Source organism: Triturus cristatus, chromosome 6 (genome assembly GCF_964204655.1).
Source record: "Triturus cristatus chromosome 6, aTriCri1.1, whole genome shotgun sequence".
In the NCBI taxonomy this organism is placed as follows: domain Eukaryota; kingdom Metazoa; phylum Chordata; class Amphibia; order Caudata; family Salamandridae; genus Triturus; species Triturus cristatus.
Genome location: NC_140589.1, coordinates 529,313,816 through 529,335,103, shown reverse-complemented (window position 1 = coordinate 529,335,103; position 21,288 = coordinate 529,313,816). Strand labels below are relative to the sequence as shown.

Sequence of the window (21,288 nt, the reverse complement as noted above, 5' to 3'; positions counted from 1 at the left end):
TAATCTGTAAGCACTAACACATGCCAAAAAGTTCCCCCGCGATTGCTGTCTGTTCTCAAGATGTACTCTCAGCGGTTTCGCCACTGAGACAAACTGCGTGAGCATTATATATCATCAGAAGTCCCCACACATGGCCAAGTGTTTTAATACCATCAGAAAGCTTAGTGTACACTTCAAATACTGTGAACAACACTCATATTTATAATCCTTATTTTCATTGATGTCCTTTAATCTGCTGATTGCTAGGCAGGAGGTTGAACAGGAGGAGGAACAAACACACAAGGTCTGTTTTTTTGGCGTGCTTTGCTCTGAGAATTAACATTACCATGATTGTGTTTTTTTTACCCAAAGTGCCACTGGGTGGAGCTGGAAACCTAAGAATTAGAGATGTTACCCACAGCAGCATGAGAGTTTTGTGGGATGCTGCCCCAGGAAATGTTCGAAAATACATCGTGAAGTACAAAACTGATGAAGAAACGGACTTCAAAGAGGTATAGTATAGCAGGACAAAACAGAATTTAATTCCTCCTAAGGTTGCATGAAATGGTTTAAATTAGAATATTGCTGAGCAGTTTGTTAAGTATTTGATCAACATGAAAGTATGAAATAACTCCTTGCAGAGGACTCAATTTGTAGATAAAAATCACAAGCTTAAGAAAAATAGGATTCTGGAAAACAAAACCATCATAGTGTAATTAGGACGGTATGCAGAGAATTTTTCTGAGGAAAAACTACAAGATTTCCAGTTTAATAATGTATTCTTTTCGCAAACATCACAAGCCATTTTTCAACCGAATATAAGGCATAATTTTGATGCCAGATGGTCAGACAACCGCCGACCATCACAGCGGTCCAGGAACCTCCTGACAGGCAGGCGGCGGTCCACCACCCCAATTAGAATTTGACCACAGTGTTGGCGGTCAAAAGTGCTTTTTTTCTACTGTGGCTTGTGCTGCGGCCCAGGAATTGCGCCACAGCACAAGCCACAGTAGAAAGAAACACTTTGTGCACTTCTATTCACTGTGTGCCAGGCACTATTTGGTGCCTTCCACACTGTGCATGGATGTGTGGGGAGTACTACATGTGCTCCCAGGGTCACTTAGCAGTAGTCTATGGGGTCCCCATATGGAGCCTCAAAAGTCCGTTTCCGTCTGCCTTTTCATGGTGGTCGGACTACTATGAAAAGGCAGTCAGAAAAGGACATTGTAATCCCTGTGGTGGGGCTGCCAGGCACCACCGCAATGTTAAAGATATGATTCCAACCACCACCATCCTAGATCCTGTCGGAGGTGGAGGTCTTTCCCCTGACATCTGCGGTCCGACTCCCTGCATTGAAATGCAGCAGTTGGATAGTTGTAGGGCGGACTGCCACCGATGGGCTGTCGGTGGCGGTCTGCCCAACATTGTAATCAGGCCCATAGTGTTTCCCCTCACCCTTTGACTAATCTATGGCAGTTACACTCAAAATAGTGTAAATAGAAGAATTTGATTAAGTAATACAAGCGAAGGACTTGAATAGCAGCTTGCTGAGCAGACGGTAGCTCGATGTCAGGTGCAGGTGGCAACACCATCAACTGGATCCTCTAAGCATTGTTACACTAGAGACCAGCCCAATGTCATACTCCAACTTTACCTCTCCCACCGCTGCTGTGAAATGATAATGTTTCTCTGCCTCAATTCTATGGAAGTTGCAACCTGTGAAACATCACCATGGTTTTACGTTAATGGCAGCCATGCTACCACTGTGATTTCTGCAATTACAAGCAGTTGTTCCTTTTACCAGTGAGGCTTCTGGCAGCGGGGCCGGACTGGCTGTAGCGGGCACCGGGCAATCTCCCGGTGCGCCGCACGGGTGGGGGCCGGTTTTGGGCCCCAGGGGCCGTTTTTGTTACAGGGCCGTTTTTGCAGCATAGCTGCAAAATCGGCCCTGTAACAAAATCGGCCGAAAACCGTCCCTGGCAAAGAGCTCGGCGGCACACTTTGCCAGGGCCGGTTTTGGTTCCCAGTCGGCCCTGACTGGCAGCCACCTGGGTGCTGTTCTAGTAGCAGTCGGCGTACATAGAGAGGCACTCCACAAGCAAATGAGCACAGATGCACACTTGCAGACACACAGGTAGTTACAGAACAGGTAGCAGGGCTACTCTCTCGGGACTAGTCTACCCCGCCTTTTCTCTAAGAGAGAATTGTGGTAAGGAGGATCCCACAAATTAGCATGCACCAAAGGTGGACAGGAGTGCACCCATGCAAAAACATAGCACTGAGGACCCTGCTTCGTGAAAGATTGCCATAACTAATCCCAGAAGATTTAAAGGCTCCCAGAATTTGAAAGGGGCATCTGGTGGTATTCCAGCATGTTAACATTTAGTGCAGGATTTGACATACAAGCCCTCGATTCTCTAGAGATTGTGATCTCACTCTAAATGCTACATGCCATAGTTGTCCTACGGAGCAGATATGTTGCTAAGCCAAGGTTCTTTGTGTTAGATATAGTCCCAACTGACGTTAGACCTTGAGGCTGTGGATTTCATTGTGGACCTGTTTCCCTCACAAGTACTTTCTTAATGCTGTTTCTCAGGTGGAAGTCGATGGAAGGACAACAAGCACGGTACTAAGAGATCTCTTCTCTCAAACTGTGTATGATATAAATCTTTTAGCGGTATACGATGAAGGCACATCTGCACCAAGGATCGGGCAAGCTACCACAGGTGCGTTTTCAACACAGATGGTGTATTTACATGCATAAATATTTAATCATTCTCAATATTGTCTATCAGATTATGATTGGAGAGTTGGCATACATCGTTTTTCATAGAACCTTAAGAAATGTTATACTTTGCATTTGGAGGATAGAAGGATTGAATAGCCTCTTAAGGGACTTCAGTTCTTTTGGAGTGGTAACAAAATAATAATAAAAACAAATATTATTTGTACACTGTGCATTTTTGATTTGTATTTTAATCCTACTTCTCCTATTCTCTCTAATGTTTTGTTTGACATTTTCTATTTTTCACTTGGACTGTTTGTTTAGCTGATTTATGATCTCATTTAGAGTTTGACAGAGTGGGAGTCATGCCAGCAATCACGGTCACTCACCTCATATAGAGTTGAGTGAAGCACAGTGTCGCTGACAGCAGAGCCTCAGCTGGCCCCTCTGGTGGAAACCTGTGACCTAATGGTCTGTCTGCCACAGGACCATCAGGTCACATTGTCTTTCACTCCACCTGATGTTGCATGGGGACACCCTCACTAGATTTTCCTGCCTGGGAGTGCCATATGAGACAATTCCTTGCACACCAGGTCCATTGATTTTATTTTCTTAAAAACGAACTCCCAATTCCAGGGAGTTTATTCTCTAAAGACAAATAAAGCATTCTAAGCAGGTGCAACCAACACGGAGGCCGTTAGGCAAACCTTTCAAGCTGCAGTGCAACTACAACAACTGCTGATGGTCTGAAGGCTGAGAGATTATCAATGGCAGGAGTGGGTCTCAATAGGGTGGCTGATCTTGTGGCGGGGCCACATGCCACGGTCTACCTCACTCTAAAGCCTACAGAGCAATTGTGATTGGACCTATGTCCTAAATGAACAATAATGTAATTGCAAAATGTGAAACTGTGCAATAAAGTTAATATCCCGATCCAAACTCAGAAATACATATGAACAAAATACACAAGATTCACTGAGGATACATCATTGCAATAAATCCATAGATAAGTGACAGATCACACTTAAAATGTTGATGGGCAGAGAAATCTTTTTTACAACTGCTTCAGCAGAGTTTGTTTGAAGCAACAGAATCCAGATCTTAGGAACATTCTCTGATAATACCTGTGGTAGTGTTGGAAAGTGGATTATTAGTAGTGGCAGACACACATTTACCACTAACATAATATAGGGTTCAGAATAGGCCTTGGAAAAGTATTCCAATGCTCAACCCTTGGTAGCTTGGCTGCGAGCAGCCAGCTTAACTTCAAAGACAGGTATGTAAAGCATTTAAAACCACCAAGTCAGTAAATAATTAAGATACAACACGCAATAATAAGCCAATACCAATGTATAAAAATAGGACATATTTGTATCTTTAGAATGACACAAAAAAGAAAACAATCCACTGTAGGGAACCAGAGATATGAATTATTAAAGATTAAACACTCTCTTGTACTTAGACATCAATAGTGCCACTTTTGGACATTTGGTTGCCTCTGAGAGGGACAAAGTCACACTTAGCAACTTTTCTTGAGGATTTCTCACCAGAAGTTGTGCAACCTCCTTCAGCAGGCCAGATTCAGTGAGAAACTCCTTCCTGAAGTTCCTCTTGCAGGTTCAAAGTGTCCAAAACACAATCCAAGGGTCTGGAATCTCTAAGATGGTCATTGAAAGTTTGGCACTTCAGTTCCCACAATCCACTTGGGACAAAACCCTTACAAATCCACCAGTAGTACTCCAGTCTGAGGATTATTTTTGGTGATAGTCCAGGTGAGCTCTGTTAACCTGTAGCTTGTAGGGAGTCCACTCTTTAGTCCTTTTTTCTGTCCTCATTTCACCAGTGCTTGCAAAGCCGAGCCTTAATACACAACCTATACAACCTTCAGGTTACTTGCAATTATACATCTAGCCCTGCTAGTCCAGTCCTTCCAGTTTCCTGGTTACTAGTTTCATGTAGGTGTAATCATAGTACATCGTCTTAGGCCCTCGTTGTTCCATACCAACTCACATAATCGTCCCAAACCGAGCTACGAGGATCTACCTCCAGACCAGTATCCATTTTACATATGGTTCTAACCACCTGGAGCCAGTCGACAGCCTTTTGAAGTAGGTTTGATCCACAGGGCTGTAGTTTCAGATTGTGCAGCAGGCACAGGCAGTCAGAGGGCAGGACCTGGTTGGTGCAAAAATCAAAGTTCCAGCATGGACCCTTCTTCTTTCTGAAAGTTCAAGCATTAGATCTGAAAGGCACTGCCCCTCTCAGATACTTATTCAGTGTTCTCTGGGGACAAGCAGGAGGGCACTCCTGTCCAATGAGGTGCAGGGCAACACCTCAGAGCATGACCACTTCCTCCAAAGTGAGGCACAATGATCTACCAGAAAGCACTATTTCTCAAAATTCAATATGAAAGAATTTTCAGCAGGGAAAAGAGATGGATAAACCCACCTCCAGGATGGCTAATCTACATAGTCTCTCTCCTTTGCATCTGCTCATTCCTTCCATAAGCCCATCATCTGGCTGGGTTCAAAGAGTAGAGTTGTAAATGAAACTGGTGTGTTTTGCCTGTCTCCTCCTTCCATTGAAGGATATTGTTTACGACCCCTTCCCCTGCTTTGGCATTTCTGTGTAGGAGAACCCTGCCCTCACAGAAGAGCTGGCTAACCCCAGGGGTTCTTTTTTACCTCTTCAAATGAGCCTGGCTAATCCATTTAACTCTGACAGATCAATGGAATGTTGAATATTTACTTACAGACAAGAAAGACTTATAACTTCTTGTCTGTACATTTTAGGAGAAATTCAACAGTACCATATTGTTGGATTTATCAACACCCTTTTAGGAAGTCCATAAATGACATTTTTATGATTCATCTAGTGGGAATTATTAGCTAATACCGTTATAATCTCAACCACTGCACACAGATCCAAGAGTGGTTAAACAACCTGGACTCCCTAAACTGCAAGCTTACTCTATCCAACTCAGCTAAATCTTTGGGGATATCTTCGGACTCTAAGCTAAGCATGAGATCCCACAATAGCTCCACTGCTAAGAGCGCCTTGTACAGCCTAAAACTTCTCAATAAAATCAAACCCTTCCTTCCATCGAATGACTTAAAAACAGCAACACAAGCTCTGGTTTTATCCAGACTAGACAATGGTAATGCCACACTCACTGGAGCTCCCAAAGCACACATAGCCCCCATGTGAGCCACGCAATGCTGGAGCACGAATGGTCACAGGAGCTAAAAAACATGACCATATCACCCCCACGCTACAAAAGTTAAAATGGCTCCTAATCAAAGCACAATGCTGTTTCAAAACAGCCTGTCTTACCCACAAAGGTCTACACACTGGCAAACCAGACTACCATGCAGCCAAACTCACCAAAGCAGATCAATCAACAAACCTAAGAAGCTCCAACACGCTCCTTCTCATCCCCCCCAAAAGACACAAACAAAAAACCCTCTCACGCTCTTTCTCAGGCAATGCCCCCAGAATCTGGAACTCTCTCCCTATACATATCAGAACCAAACCCTCCTTCTCTAGCTTCAAAAGACTACTAAAAGAATTTCTCCTCAAACGTCATCTCTACCCTCCTGAAAAATAGACGCTTTATGTTACCACTTCTCCTCAACTAAACTCCTGCACTCTGACCTAACGAATGCCCTCTTCTCATGATACTAAATTGAACTTTTTCAAATATCTTGTATTACTATTGTACTTCTAATCTGCTTGAGACTCTGTTGCATATGTTTTTTGTTGTAAAGCGCTCTGATACCCCCTAGGTCGTGCCAGCGCTAAATATATTTTTAATTACAGGACCCCATACCGCTGGAACACCTTGAGGAGACTTTAGGGGTTCTGATTATGTGAACGTATTGCAGATCTCCCCTCCACAGTGCTCCTAGCAAACAATATTGTGAAGCACTTTATCACAATGTGGGGAGTGAAATGCGCCATTTCACTTAATCCAGGGAATATGAAACTCATTTTATAAGGGTCCTCCTTGTGAATACCTGACCCCCCACCCGTGGGACTCCTAGGGGATACCCTGGGGGTACCTAATATGCCCAAACATTGTGGTTTATAAATTGTTTAGTGCCCCAAACACCAAAGTCGAGTTTGGGCACAATTTGCCTTTTAAAAGCAGTCCTGCCACACAGGGCTGCTTTTAAACTGACCTCAGGCTCCAACAGTGCACACATGCAAGTGCAGAAGAGGCTGCTGGCCTCTAAACTGCCCTGCTCTCTTATATTCTAGGGACTTAAAGATAGTTTTAACCCCCCTGCCCTATTATGTACGAGGGCCTTATAGGGCGGTACCCTAACCCATAGTGTACCCTAGTCCATGTAGGTGTTTTCACTGTATTCTAAGTGTGCCGTCAGCAAAGCACTGGCCCTGGGCCTGGTTAGGCAGAGCCCAGGGTAAGTCAGAGTCAGTTACCACCAGTACCAGTGAGAAAAACAGTGGGGGGTGGCCAGGGCACAGGATGACTTTGCAACAAATAAAGATATCTGTTGTCTTTAAATTCGTTTCCCATAATACGGGTGACAGAACTCTGCTGGGATGGAAGATCTTGGGGTTTTCGTTGTGTATTTTAAGGCGCCATAGTGAACAGAATTATGCAAAACACATGCTAGTTTTGGTGATAGAAATGTGATTACTGATACCAACTTTGATACCACATGAAAGACCTCCTTAAGAGGGACACGTTGTGTTTTGTGAGTGCCAATGAGGAGATAGTTGTCATTATGAAGTCTGACTCAGGCTAAGGATTGAACAAGCCCTGTAAAGTCAGCTTCTGTGATATGTGATTTTACACTTCATAAGAGTTTGTATCATGCAATTGTTTGCTAAGGAATGAAAGTGTGAATGGAGATTTCTGTCAGGCATGGACATTTTTATGACAGGAATTTTATGTAATTAATAATGCAGGGGCCTATAAATTAAAAATATAAATTATAAAGATAAAAGTTTTGGGCCAAGATTGGACTGTAATGACCAGAAGAGGAAATCAGCAATAACTCAATTTTAAGGAATATTTATTATGAGGTGATTGAAAGACACCAAGGACTTAATGTCTTGAAGGCCTTTGAGGTTCTGAAAAAGTAGATATCAGAGATAGAAGTTTTCAGACATAGTTAAGTGTCATCAGTGTATACGTGACATTATATATTTGAATGCTGTAAAAAGCACAGCTTAGTGGTTTCATGCAAAAGATTGGAAAGTGTTGGGCGAGCAGAGTGCATTCAGGTATTCCTTATCTAAATGGAGAATGGTTGGCTAGATTATTGCCTTGGTATCGTGAACCCACTATGATACAAAAAATGAAAAAAAAAACTATTTAAAACAATGCTCAGAGTAGAGTCATATCCTCAATAAAGCAACACAATCCTTTTTGCTATCAAAAATATATCTTTCTTTTCTTTATTCAAATACACATATATCAATTGACTTTTAATATAATAGATATGGAAAAACCAATTATTATAAGTCCATACTATTCATACTGTTAGAAATGGGGTCTCTGGTTGGCAGAGGTTTGCACCCTGTCCAAGTAGATGACCACACTCCTAATCAGGGTAAGTGACACACTAAGTTTACTTGTGCTCACTCTCAGGTAGCTTGGCTCAAAGCAGTCTGGCTAAACTAAAGAGGTGATGTGTAAAGTGTTTGCGCACACACACAGTAACACAGTCATGCACCACACAAGTACTCCACACCAGTTTAGAAAAGTAACATTTATCCACCAACCTACCAGGACCCTTTGCTCCTTTGCTCCTCACACCATCCAGGAACCTCCGCTCCGCGCGCCTAACCTTTGCTCAGATACTACGCATCTACCGCTCTGGAGGATGCTCCTTCTCTGGCCAAGTTCTGGAATGCCCTTCCCCATCACCATTTGCCCTCGTTGACCCACTTCAGGAGGGGACTCAAGACCTGGCTCTTCGAATGATACCTGCAGCACAGTGCCTGGATACCCTTGTGGGTCACAAGTTGTGCTATATAAATACCACATGATTGAATTATAGACTGAAAAATAGCCAATATTTAAGTGATTAAAACAAGCCAAAATAAAAAAAAATCCAGCATATATAAATCAAAATATAAACTCTTCAATATTAAATGCCGTTCTATCGCTTAGAAACACAATAGTCCCAGCTGGGGCTATAGTGACATGCTTGATGAAGTATAATCTCAAAGTTCGGGGCTGACCGCGAGGGAGGGGGGCAGGCCGGCTACAGAGTTGTACAGACCTCGGTTGCAGTACCTTGTAAACAATGTAAGAACAAAGATGTTGCGAGGCTGCACAGAGGTGAGGTATCGCAAAGGCAGGTGTTATATCGGTTCCTTACTGTTGATGATGGTCGGTGGCATGTCGGTGCTCGGGACCAGTGTCGCACAACGGCGGTGAGATGTCACTGAAGCAAGTGAGACATCAGTTCCTTGAGGTGGTTCAGAGTCGTTGAGCCGGTGGTGCCCGGGACGTTGCAAGGCACAGGGGAGGTGATGTGGCATTGGCCGCAAGGCATTGGGTCTGCTGGGTCGATGAAGTTTGAGGGTCAAGCCACGAGTCATCGACTTCGTGGTGTCGATGTCACACCACAGGGCTACATGTGCTGCAGTGGAGTCCGAGCCAGGCATCACTGACTTCAGTGACATGGTGCTCAATACTCCCACTGTGGTGGGTCTTTGGAGGCGCTGCAGCAGCGTCAGGGCCTGCATTGCGTTTAGCAGGGACTATGGCGTGGTGTTGAAGTGCAGCGCCAGTTACGAAGAGGTGCTTGGAGTTGATGTATGAATCTTCTTCTTTTTAGCACAACAATTCACTTCAGAGGGCCCAGGAACTGGATTTACGTTACAACAAACAAATGATGGACGGAATGCTGACAATGCAGACATTCTCCCCCAGTCAAGAGATCTGGGTTAAATCCATCGTTCTTTTGCCCACTACGCTACCCCAGTTTAGACATAGCCATATGCAAATCAGTCTTGACCCTGTGCCTCATGGGAACAGTCCAGCCCGAACTGCCAAGCCATGTCTTCCCTGGACCGGAATCAAGCATCCTGGGACCGGTTTCGGGTTCTGGCGAAGAGGGGTGATAACCCGAAACCGGTCCAGGGAGCACCTGGCTTGGCAGTTCGGGCTGGACTGTTCCCATGAGGCACAGGGTCAAGTCTGATTGCATATGGCTGGGTTCAAACTGGAATGGCATGGTGAGTAAAAAAAATGATGGATTTAGGCCCAGATCTCTGTACTGGGGTGAATGTATGACATTGTTCTGCATTCTGTCCATCAATTGTTGTTTTTGCATTTGTCACCCCGAGTGGGACGGGTATGCTCAGACATGAGTCCCGTGCTCTCCATGCCACTGGCATCAAGCTATCCTGGCTGAAGAGGGGTGAAACCCCGAAACCGGTCCTAGGAAGCTTGTTTCCAGTCCAGGGAGGACCTGGCTTGGCAGAACGATGGATTTAACCCAGATCTCTTGACTGGGGGAGAATGTATGCATTGTCAGCATTCCGTCCATCATTTGTTTGTTGTAACGCTTTTCGCCCTAAGTGGGATGGGTATTCCCAGACGTGGGACCCGTGCTCACTACGCCACTGGAGTCAAGCTATCCTGGCTGATGACGGCTGATAGCCAGAAACCGGTCCTAGGATGCTTGATTCCGGTCCAGGGAAGACATGGCTTGGCAGTTCGGGCTGGACTGTTCCCATGAGGCACAGGGTCAAGACTGATTTGCATATGGCCATGTCTAAACTGGGGTGGTGTAGTGGGCAAAAGAACGATGGATTTAACCCAGATCTCTTGACTGGGGGAGAATGTATGCATTGTCAGCATTCCGTCCATCATTTGTTTGTTGTAACGCTTTTCGCCCTAAGTGGGATGGGTATTCCCAGACGTGGGACCCGTGCTCACTACGCCACTGGAGTCAAGCTATCCTGGCTGATGACGGCTGATAGCCAGAAACCGGTCCTAGGATGCTTGATTCCGGTCCAGGGAAGACATGGCTTGGCAGTTCGGGCTGGACTGTTCCCATGAGGCACAGGGTCAAGACTGATTTGCATATGGCCATGTCTAAACTGGGGCGGTGTAGTGGGCAAAAGAACGATGGATTTAACCCAGATCTCTTGACTGGGGGAGAATGTCTGCATTGTCAGCATTCCGTCCATCATTTGTTTGTTGTAACGCTTTTCGCCCTAAGTGGGATGGGTATTCCCAGACGTGGGACCCGTGCTCACTACGCCACTGGAGTCAAGCTATCCTGGCTGATGACGGCTGATAGCCAGAAACCGGTCCTAGGATGCTTGATTCCGGTCCAGGGAAGACATGGCTTGGCAGTTCGGGCTGGACTGTTCCCATGAGGCACAGGGTCAAGACTGATTTGCATATGGCCATGTCTAAACTGGGGTGGTGTAGTGGGCAAAAGAACGATGGATTTAACCCAGATCTCTTGACTGGGGGAGAATGTATGCATTGTCAGCATTCCGTCCATCATTTGTTTGTTGTAACGCTTTTCGCCCTAAGTGGGATGGGTATTCCCAGACGTGGGACCCGTGCTCACTACGCCACTGGAGTCAAGCTATCCTGGCTGATGACGGCTGATAGCCAGAAACCGGTCCTAGGATGCTTGATTCCGGTCCAGGGAAGACATGGCTTGGCAGTTCGGGCTGGACTGTTCCCATGAGGCACAGGGTCAAGACTGATTTGCATATGGCCATGTCTAAACTGGGGTGGTGTAGTGGGCAAAAGAACGATGGATTTAACCCAGATCTCTTGACTGGGGGAGAATGTATGCATTGTCAGCATTCCGTCCATCATTTGTTTGTTGTAACGCTTTTCGCCCTAAGTGGGATGGGTATTCCCAGACGTGGGACCCGTGCTCACTACGCCACTGGAGTCAAGCTATCCTGGCTGATGACGGCTGATAGCCAGAAACCGGTCCTAGGATGCTTGATTCCGGTCCAGGGAAGACATGGCTTGGCAGTTCGGGCTGGACTGTTCCCATGAGGCACAGGGTCAAGACTGATTTGCATATGGCCATGTCTAAACTGGGGTGGTGTAGTGGGCAAAAGAACGATGGATTTAACCCAGATCTCTTGACTGGGGGAGAATGTATGCATTGTCAGCATTCCGTCCATCATTTGTTTGTTGTAACGCTTTTCGCCCTAAGTGGGATGGGTATTCCCAGACGTGGGACCCGTGCTCACTACGCCACTGGAGTCAAGCTATCCTGGCTGATGACGGCTGATAGCCAGAAACCGGTCCTAGGATGCTTGATTCCGGTCCAGGGAAGACATGGCTTGGCAGTTCGGGCTGGACTGTTCCCATGAGGCACAGGGTCAAGACTGATTTGCATATGGCCATGTCTAAACTGGGGTGGTGTAGTGGGCAAAAGAACGATGGATTTAACCCAGATCTCTTGACTGGGGGAGAATGTATGCATTGTCAGCATTCCGTCCATCATTTGTTTGTTGTAACAGGAACTGGATTTGGCACCACTTGGCAGAGTAGGGCTCTCAGCAGAAAGGTCCAGGTGCTGCGGTGAAGTCTTTGATGGCCCTGAGACTTCCAAGAGAAGGCATGCTCAACTCACGCCCTTGAAGAACCTTAGAAAGCAGGATGCAGAGAGCAAAGACCAGTTCTCTCACTCCCAAGACAGAAGCAGTAGGCAGCAGGCCAACACAGCAAAGCAAGCAGCAAAGTGGCTGTCCCACCTGGCAGCTCAACCGCTCTTCTTCTTGGCAGAATGTCCTAAGTTTAGCTTTTGAAATCGGTAGACTTCAAAGAAATGTCTTTGTAGTGCACAAGACCCTGCTCTCTCTGGCTCCAAACATACTACAGGGGGGTAGGCAGCTTTTCATGAGGGGAAGTGCACAGCCCTGTTCAGGTGCAAGTGTCAACTCCTCCCACCACTCTAGCTCAGGAATACCCATCAGCCTTGTGTTGGGCCATCAGGATATCAAAGGGACACCTCAGCTCCCTTTGTGACTGTCTAGAGTGAATTCACAAAGCCCAACTCTCATTCAACCCAGACGTGTATTCTTGGGACAGGCAGAGGAACAGAATGGTTGAAGTAAGTAAATGTCAACTTTTGCAATGATTCATTTTCAGACCTGCAATTTAAAAACCAACTTCACTAAAATATGTGTTTTTAAATTGTGAGCCCAAAGACATCAAACTCTAATTTTCTATCAGCTCCTGGCTGTAGTGGAAAACGGATTTAGCAGTTTTTCACCACCAGGACATATAAAACTCACAAGTACTTGTTCTACATTTTAAATACATTGCATCCTGCCATGGGCTACCTAGGGTCTATTTAAGGGTGCCTTACATGTAGTAAAAGGGAAGGTTTGGGCCTGGCAAGTAGGTGCACTTGCCAGGTCGACATTGTAGTTTAATAAACAGCGCACACAGGCTTTGCAGTGGCAGGCTTGAGGCAGGTTTGAAGGGCTACTCAGGTGGGTGGCAGAATCAGTGCTGCAGGCAGACTAGTAGCATTTTATTTACAGGCCCTGGCCACACACAGTCCACTGTACTAGGGACTTCTTAGTAAATCAATATGCCAATCATGGAGAAACCAAATGCAATTACATTTTAGACAAAGAGCACATACACTGTAGTTCTGGTCAAAAACAGGAGACCAGAAGCAAAAAGACAGGGGAAAACCCCGCCAAAAGTTGCCAGGTCTAACACATACCATGATTAAATGTTATATCCTCATGCAAACATTGTGCAACACCATATTTTTCACAAGAGAACCCAAATAAGTTGCCAAAAAGTCAATGCGCACTTGGGAGTGGGGGGAGAGCACTGCTCTGTAAACCCCACCCCGCCTCGTTTTGAAGTCTCAAAGCTGCCTCGTAAAAAGCAAAAAATAAAGTTACAATAACTGAGTTATTATCTTTTTTTTTTCTTATATTGCTGGAAAAAAAACGTGCTACGACACTCCTCCGCCTTAGCGGAGGAGCTGCCACTGTCCATCTCTGCACTGGATCTCTTAATAATGGGCCGAACTGGGCAATCATAGACAGCCAAGGACCTCCCCTTCACACCATAATTTGTTGATAATGAAAGTCCAGGATTAAGGAGGTGCTCCTGTCTTTTACTATAGTAGGAGGGGTGAGTGGAAAAATGCAAGAATGGACTATAATTAGTGTTATCTCTGAATGTTGTCCAGACATCAAATATTTCTGAATAGGTAAATTGTGAGCCTGGAGTTTGGCCAGTTACATTGAGAGGTGTTGGTCTCCCATGACCCTTAAACCAAAAGAAATGCACATATAATTTAGGCCTGGGAGGAATTTCAATTAAGCCAAAGTAATGGGAAAAGTTCCGGTGATTTCGCCTTGCTCTTTGATGCAGAATTATCAATAATTACACAATTACTCCTGCTCGCATAATTTTGGGGAAACAAATCCTACCAGGAGAGCCCATTTAGCAAGCATGAGTGTCTGCTCACGCTCGCTAAATGTGTTCTGCTGTACATAGCACTATTTCTTAGTGCAAAAATGCATCCTCATGTCCATTTTGGACGAGTAAGAGGGGAAAATTCTACCCCATTAGTACATTTAGTGAGTGGTCGCTCATGCTGGCTCATTGTGTTCTGATACATTTAGCGCTATTTTTAGCACAAAAATGCATCCTTGCTTCCATTATGGATGCGAGGGGGCCTTTTGTGCTAAGAAATAGCACTTAACGCAGCATTACTCTTCTTGCATAATTCCATACACATATAATCTCGTGGAACTCATAGGTTATTCCGCATGATTATGCTACACAAAATTATGTGAGTTATTCCCGCTCTCAATATTATTTAATTTTAGCTGTATCTATTCTTCTTTTGTACAGTGATCAAACCTGCAGATTATTAACATTATCACAAAATATTAACGAAAAATCCCCAGTGCCTGTCTCCTTTAAATGGTTAGATCTGGGATCCTGGTTTTCTTCTTTCCTTGGTCTGCTGTTCACAATGCTACTTATGTTGTTTAAATGTTTCTTCCTATTAGATCCTGTTCCAGCACCACAGAATCTAAGGTTCTCTGAAGTAACAATGAACAGTTTCCGGGGAACATGGGACCATGGAGCTCCAGACGTGGCTCTGTACCGGATATCCTGGGAACCCGTTGGCAACGCGCAAAAGAAACTTGATGTATGAAAGTTATCTTTGTTATTACTTTCCAGGCACAGTAAGAAATTAGATTTTTCAATAACTAGAAGTGGGTTTTAGTTTAACAAGTAGTTATTACTGCACCAGATTTGTGTCTTGATCAAATCCCCCTGTTTGACTTGGCAAATCTGTTATGTTATGTTTAGGGAGTTTATAGAGCGCTTGGTTACTCAAAATGGACTGTCCCCGTGCTGAGATTCCACCACTGGGGGCCTGTTTGTTCTGCTCTGGGTTACGTTCAGTATAGCCTACCTTGTCTGAGGTGCTTCCGGTTTTTTGGAACTGATCTTCTGATTGCTCCATTTTGAGATCCAAAGGCATAGAATTCCAGAGTCTGGCAGCACGAAAACTGAAAGAGCTACCTCCCAGACTCTATTGACTCTGAAGATCACAGTCATCGCAGTCCCAGAGGACCTGAGGTGTCTGTTCGGAAGGTAGAATTTAATCTGAGGAAAAAGGTAGCATCAGCCTCTCTGACTCATCAATTTATAGCAAAATCAAAGTGCTTTAAAGGATACTCTATGCTTGATAGGGAGCCAATGGAGTTGAACCAGTCCTGTACATATAGGGGAGTATTTTGGAACATTCAGTAGTTATGCCTTGCTCCTTGAATTTCCTAGGCTCTTCTGTATGTCCGTACGGGGAGTATGTCAATCATGTAAGGCCATTGGCAATACCCCATGTGGTAGTTTTTGTAGTTGTCAATATATGAGGCATGCTCTGATGGCAGACACTCCTCACTTGTGCCTCCTAGTAAATGACTGTTCCTGCTGCCACCTCAGCCTAGGCTTTTCAGTGACTGACTGTGTTGGCAGCATTATTCTTGCATTTGGGCACCGGAAAAGACTAGTTCTCTGAAGTAACCAACAGTCATAAAATATGGCCAAAGGCTGGTTTTAGCACTGGTGGCACCTGGTGTGGCAACCTATTTTAGTGCCCCCCTGACCTCCTTCTCAGATTCCCTCACTACCACCTGGCAAAATGTCTCCTCATATATCCATAGCCCCTCTCTCGCATACATTTAATTTGTTTCAAAGCGCTGGTAAAGGCTAGCTTTACTAATCCACTCAGCTATCCATATCCAATTTAAAGACAGAGCTGTTCTTTGCATCAGACATAGTAAACATCTGCGCTATTTTATGGTGAGTCAAAACTGCTGCTAGACAAAACTTGGATCTATCTCTCTAGCAGGATCAGCTGCTTTTAAATAATAAGTTATTGCTAAATGCAGCGTCCCCCCTGACGTCAGCGCTTCCCTCTAGGTTGGCGCCCAATGCGGCCGCACCAGTCGCGCTGTCCTAAAGCCGTCCCTGATATGGACCACCGTTCTGCAGGTCTAGATACAGGCTTCTGGCACAGACCGTGCTAGGGCAGATCAAAATGCTCTTTTGGATGAAGACAAACATTGACTTAAAACCAGTGATTGTGAATATGTGCCTTCGATTTACGAGCCTAAGGCCTTGGAGCCCTCTTTTTCACACGGCCACTGCTGAACGACAGGGTTCTGCTCAAAGAAAGGATTGTAATCGGCCTAAAACCAGTAAAATGTCCCAGTAATGTTGTAGGATCGAGGGGGAAGGGCTTCCACTAAAATTAACATTAATTGAATGGAAATCACTTTTGAATGCTGTAGTTCAATTGATAATTCTATTGAACAAACAGGTATCAGTTTAATGCAACGATTCTAATAGAATACACAATTGACCTTCCCATAAATGTGTTACTTTGCTTTTCTCAGACGATTGTGGATGGTGATAAAAATAGCATGGTTTTTGAAAACCTGGAACCTGACACGCCCTACCTGGTTGCTGTTACTGCAATCTATCCCGATGAGTCGGAAAGCGAGGATCTCACTGGCACCGAGAGAACATGTGAGTAGTGATTCACTGGGTGGCATAATCTTGCTACACAAGAGTCTAATAAAACGCTATATTTCTATTTAACACTGCAGATCAGATAGATTTTTTGGTCATATTTTTCTAAAATGATATTACTGAGCGCCAAATACAAATGGGTGCTCATTATGTATTTATTTATGTATTTACCAAGTCACCTATCTGGGTATCAGAGCACTGTACATATAGCAAACAGGTCATACATACATGAAAACCAAGTGCTGGGAGTAGTGCAAAATCAAATCAGATACAGTAAACCACAGCGAAACGAAAAAAAATTCTGCTAAACAGATTTTACACCATCAAATAATAAGTTATGTATTATTTACTGATAGTTCTGTTTGAAACAATCAAGTGCACCTTTTAAGTTTCATAAAAGTTTCGTTTACAAAGAGCAGGCGTGCTCTTCTGTGGGCTGGTTGTACTGTGAGACTATCTCAGGTGTGCAGAAGGAGCAAACGTGGAAGAAAAGCGTATTTAGGGAAACCTGTTCTGGAGAAAGTTTCTTTATGAATCTGCTTCCATAACTTCTTTCAAATGAATAGAATTCCCTGGATTTCAAATCCATCCTGTTGGAGGCCCCTTCACGTCGAACAAATTCCATGCCGTCTTTTTTTTCTCCCGGATCTCTTAGATTCCCTTTTAATGCAGGAATTTACTCCATTCGCGCCATCCCACCCCATTTACAAACCTCCACTTTCCATGGCCACTCTCTCTTTATTTCTCTTTCTTCTTTACTCATCTTATACCATTGTGAACCCCCTTTCTGGTTCAACTGTTTACTCCTGCCGACTCCCTACTACTACTGCCAAGATACCTCTAGTACCTCTTACACTTCTTGGATCCTCATACCGCTAACCCAGCTTTTATAACTGCACATCATTTACCCTTACCTATAGCCTCAGACTGCTACCCCTAACCTAGCTCCCCTGTTCATCCCTATTCTGTATAACCTCAGCATTATCTATGTTATATCCTTGTATATGTACGCACTGGGCACTTCTGTAGACACGGAGATGAGGGTTCCTCTCCACATAAAGAGAAATTCTATTATTTGCTAATGGTAATTAGGAAATGGCAAAGTTGATTTTCTCTTGCAGAAGTGTTTATGACAAGTAACGCAGATTGCTTTATTGGGTTCAATCCTATGTGCTGGCAGTGTTTCTTCTGCATCCCTGAAATGGTAGTTGTTGGCATACCCAATACATATGTTCATTGCCATTGCTGTGTGCTCACTGGGGGAGTCTGTCAAAGAGGAAATAGAATTGGGCTACTCTGTTGTATTATCATTGTCTTTTGCACGTTTCCCTTCAGGGTTTTTGTCATTTTAAATGTTAGAGTGGCATGCATTTTCAGAATATTGATCAAAAGTTTCTATTTTTTTCCCCACAGTACCAGCGACTACAACTCCAGGTAAGAAAGTGACATAGAAACACCCTTTAAAGCGTCTGTTACCTTTTGCACCATGGAATCTCTCCCAAGATTTAACTCAAATATGTTTGCTGAACGCATGGCTGAGCCAAAGCATGTAACATTTATACAAATATTTAATTACATGCTTTGCCTTAGAAAACTTGCTGTGTAATATTATTTCAAAATCACACGTTATTTTAAGGTATGATGTTGATGTGATAAACAGATATTTAGTTTAGACCACCGGGGGATATGTCACATTGCCTTGTTTCCAGAATGACAACACATGTCTCAGGGGCTAATTTCTATCTCTATGTTTTGAAATCTCTCAGCACTAAACAGCCCTGCTGCCTCACCCACATGACACACAGCCCAAACCCAACTACACCCTCATCACAGCTCACTCCATGCCATCACGCCTCACTGCAACTTCCTTCAGCGAGGGTTTGATTTTGATCTGTAGTGACAATATTTCTTCTGTATCCTACCCCTAGTAGAGTGTTCTATCAAAGCTGGCAATTATGCTTTCCCAGTGTGTGGTGTGTGGTGTTGCTGTCTTGGGAACCATATGATAATCATTTAATGGGAAATATCATATATTTGTGTCTCTCCTTTTCAGAACCCACAATATTGATATAAAGAAGATGAGAAATCAATTGCATCTCACTTCTTCCATGCACTCTGGCTTGGCCAGGCATAGCCTACTTTAGAGAAAACCAATCGAAGAGCTCTTCCCCTCTTACTCACATCTTCATTATATGTCCATGAGCACAACTGTTCAGTGAATGTGGACACTTAAGTAAATAATCCTGAAGGTGCTTCTAGCCTTGATCGGTCTTCGTAGAGTTGTCTCTCAGTAGTGTGTCTGTAATCGGAGTGACTGAGCAGTGCAACATGTGTAACTTTACCCTTTTTAAAACTTTTATTGCATTTATTTATTCATTTACCACCGATTCTCAGAATATGAGATCAACAAAGCATAGTGTTTTGACAAGAATAGAAGAACTTAATCTTGAATACTAAAAGGGGATACACTCTGGGTGTTAGAAAAGGTAGACGGACCGGGAGGGTCGGCCGGGGTCAGGAGGAGAGGTCTCCGGGGAGAGCCGTCTCCAGCGATCGTACAGACAAGTAACTTCCCCCCCACAGACAGATATCACACACGGATAAGGTTCAGTGATCTTTATCGACACTTATTTAAGGTACGGTAAAATGGTACAAGGAGGTCTGGACTCAGGGGTCCCCTCGATTAGAGTCTCGTAAGGTAGGGAAGGGGGTAGCGGGACAGTCTATTTACCAATCAGGTAATTCGGATGAGATGGTGATGAGCTCACAATCCTCGAGCTTGGTGGTTAGGTGGTATGGGCCGCGGCAGCGCCAGCAGGTCCCGGTGCGGATGGTCGATACAACGGGCCGCGGCAGCGCCAGCAGGTCCCAGGAAGATGAAGGTTGCAGAGGGCCGCGGCAGCGCCAGCAGGTCCCGGTGAGGATGGTCGGTACAACGGGCCGCGGCAGCGCCAGCAGGTCCCAGGAAGATGAAGGTTGCAGAGGGCCGCGGCAGCGCCAGCAGGTCCCGGTGAGGATGGTCGGTACAACGGGCCGCGGCAGCGCCAGCAGGTCCCAGGAAGATGAAGGTTGCAGAAGGCCGCGGCAGCGCCAGCAGGCAGGACGATGGTTCACAAGAGCGGGCTACGGCAGCGCCAGTAGACCGTCAGGGTTGAGTTCACTCGGTGTCTCTCGACTCCAGGATACAACTGCCTTCCTGCTCCGGAGCTGTCTTAGTTATAGGGCTGGTGCCCTTTGATGTCCGGACCCTCGCACTTGGAGGTCGGAGGGTCCGGGATGAAGGTGTCCAGACACCCAGCAGGGGGTGGAGCCAGCGCCTGGGGGCGGCTGGAGGCGATCGGCACCTGGCGGGGGAAGAGCTCTTGACGCTTCGTTCTCCCATTGACCTGCCAAGTGGTCCGCTCACCTCCTGGGTGGATGGTGGTGCCGGGATGTCGGGGCCGGCCAGGCCCGGGGTTAGGGTCGAGGTGAGGCCACGCGGCCGCGTGGTGCAGGGCCCAAGATGGCGGCTTGACCTGGCCGGGGAAGCCGGTGGGGCTGGACCCCGTGATGAGTAGGGGTCCGAGGGCAGAGGGTCCGTCGGGAGACGGAGTACAGGGGCTTGTCACGGGGGTATGCTGGGTGGGCCGGAGCTCGGGCCCTGTCGTGCGGGGGGGGAGCCAGCCCTCTGTGTGGCCTGTCCAACATGCGTCCCCCCCAGCTGAAGGCGGGGAGAGTCACCCATCTCCTTGGGGACTCTCTTCGTCGAGGCGGAAAAAGCGGGACAGGCCGTCCGCGTTGGCGTGGTCTTGGCCTGGCCGGTGCTCCACAGTGAAGTCCATTCCCTGCAGGGAAATGGACCAGCGCAAGAGTTTTGGGTTCTCCCCCCGCATCTGCATCAGCCATTGCAGGGGTCGATGGTCGGTTTGTACCCGGAAGTGGGTACCGAAGAGATAGGGCCGGAGCTTTTTGAGGGCCCACACTACTGCAAATGCCTCCCTCTCGATTGTGCTCCAACGCTGTTCTCGGGCCAGGAGACGTCGACTGATGAAGGCCACCGGCTGGTCATGACCTTCGGGGTTCAGCTGAGAGAGGACGGCCCCGATGCCGTGGTCGGAGGCGTCGGTCTGTACTACAAATTCCCGACTGTAATCGGGGGCCTGGAGCACCGGGGCGGTGCACAGGGCGGCCTTCAGCTCTTCGAAGGCCGCTTGACAATCAGGAGTCCAGTGGACCCGCTTCGGTTGATTCTTGGATGTGAGTCCCGTAAGGGGCCCCACGATGCTGCCGTAGTCCTTCACGAACCGCCGGTAGTAGCCGGTGAGCCCTAAGAAGGCTCGGACCTCGGTCTGGGTGACGGGGGGCTGCCAGGACTGGATGGCAGCAATCTTAAGTTGTAGTGGGGCCACCAGCCCGCTTCCCACTTGGTGCCCCAGGTAGGTCACAGACCCTTGGCCAATTTGGCACTTGCCGGCTTTAATGGTGAGGCCGGCCCGCTGGAGGGCTTGGAGGACCTCTTGGAGGTGACGGAGGTGGTCGGACCAGTGGCGGC

The 21,288-nt window shown here is 46.1% G+C and overlaps 1 protein-coding gene across 2 annotated transcripts in view; it reads left to right on the top strand.

The window, feature by feature from the left end:
- The window catches only part of COL12A1 (collagen type XII alpha 1 chain), a 344,609-nt gene that overhangs the window by 175,805 nt on the left and 147,516 nt on the right, over positions 1–21,288 (top strand). For both annotated transcript variants that reach the window (XM_085610958.1, XM_085610959.1), the window contains exons 26-30: positions 352–491; positions 2,576–2,705; positions 14,723–14,865; positions 16,622–16,754; positions 18,171–18,191. In XM_085610958.1, coding sequence (XP_085467084.1) covers positions 352–491; positions 2,576–2,705; positions 14,723–14,865; positions 16,622–16,754; positions 18,171–18,191 — 567 coding nt within the window. The remainder of the gene's footprint in view (positions 1–351; positions 492–2,575; positions 2,706–14,722; positions 14,866–16,621; positions 16,755–18,170; positions 18,192–21,288) is intronic.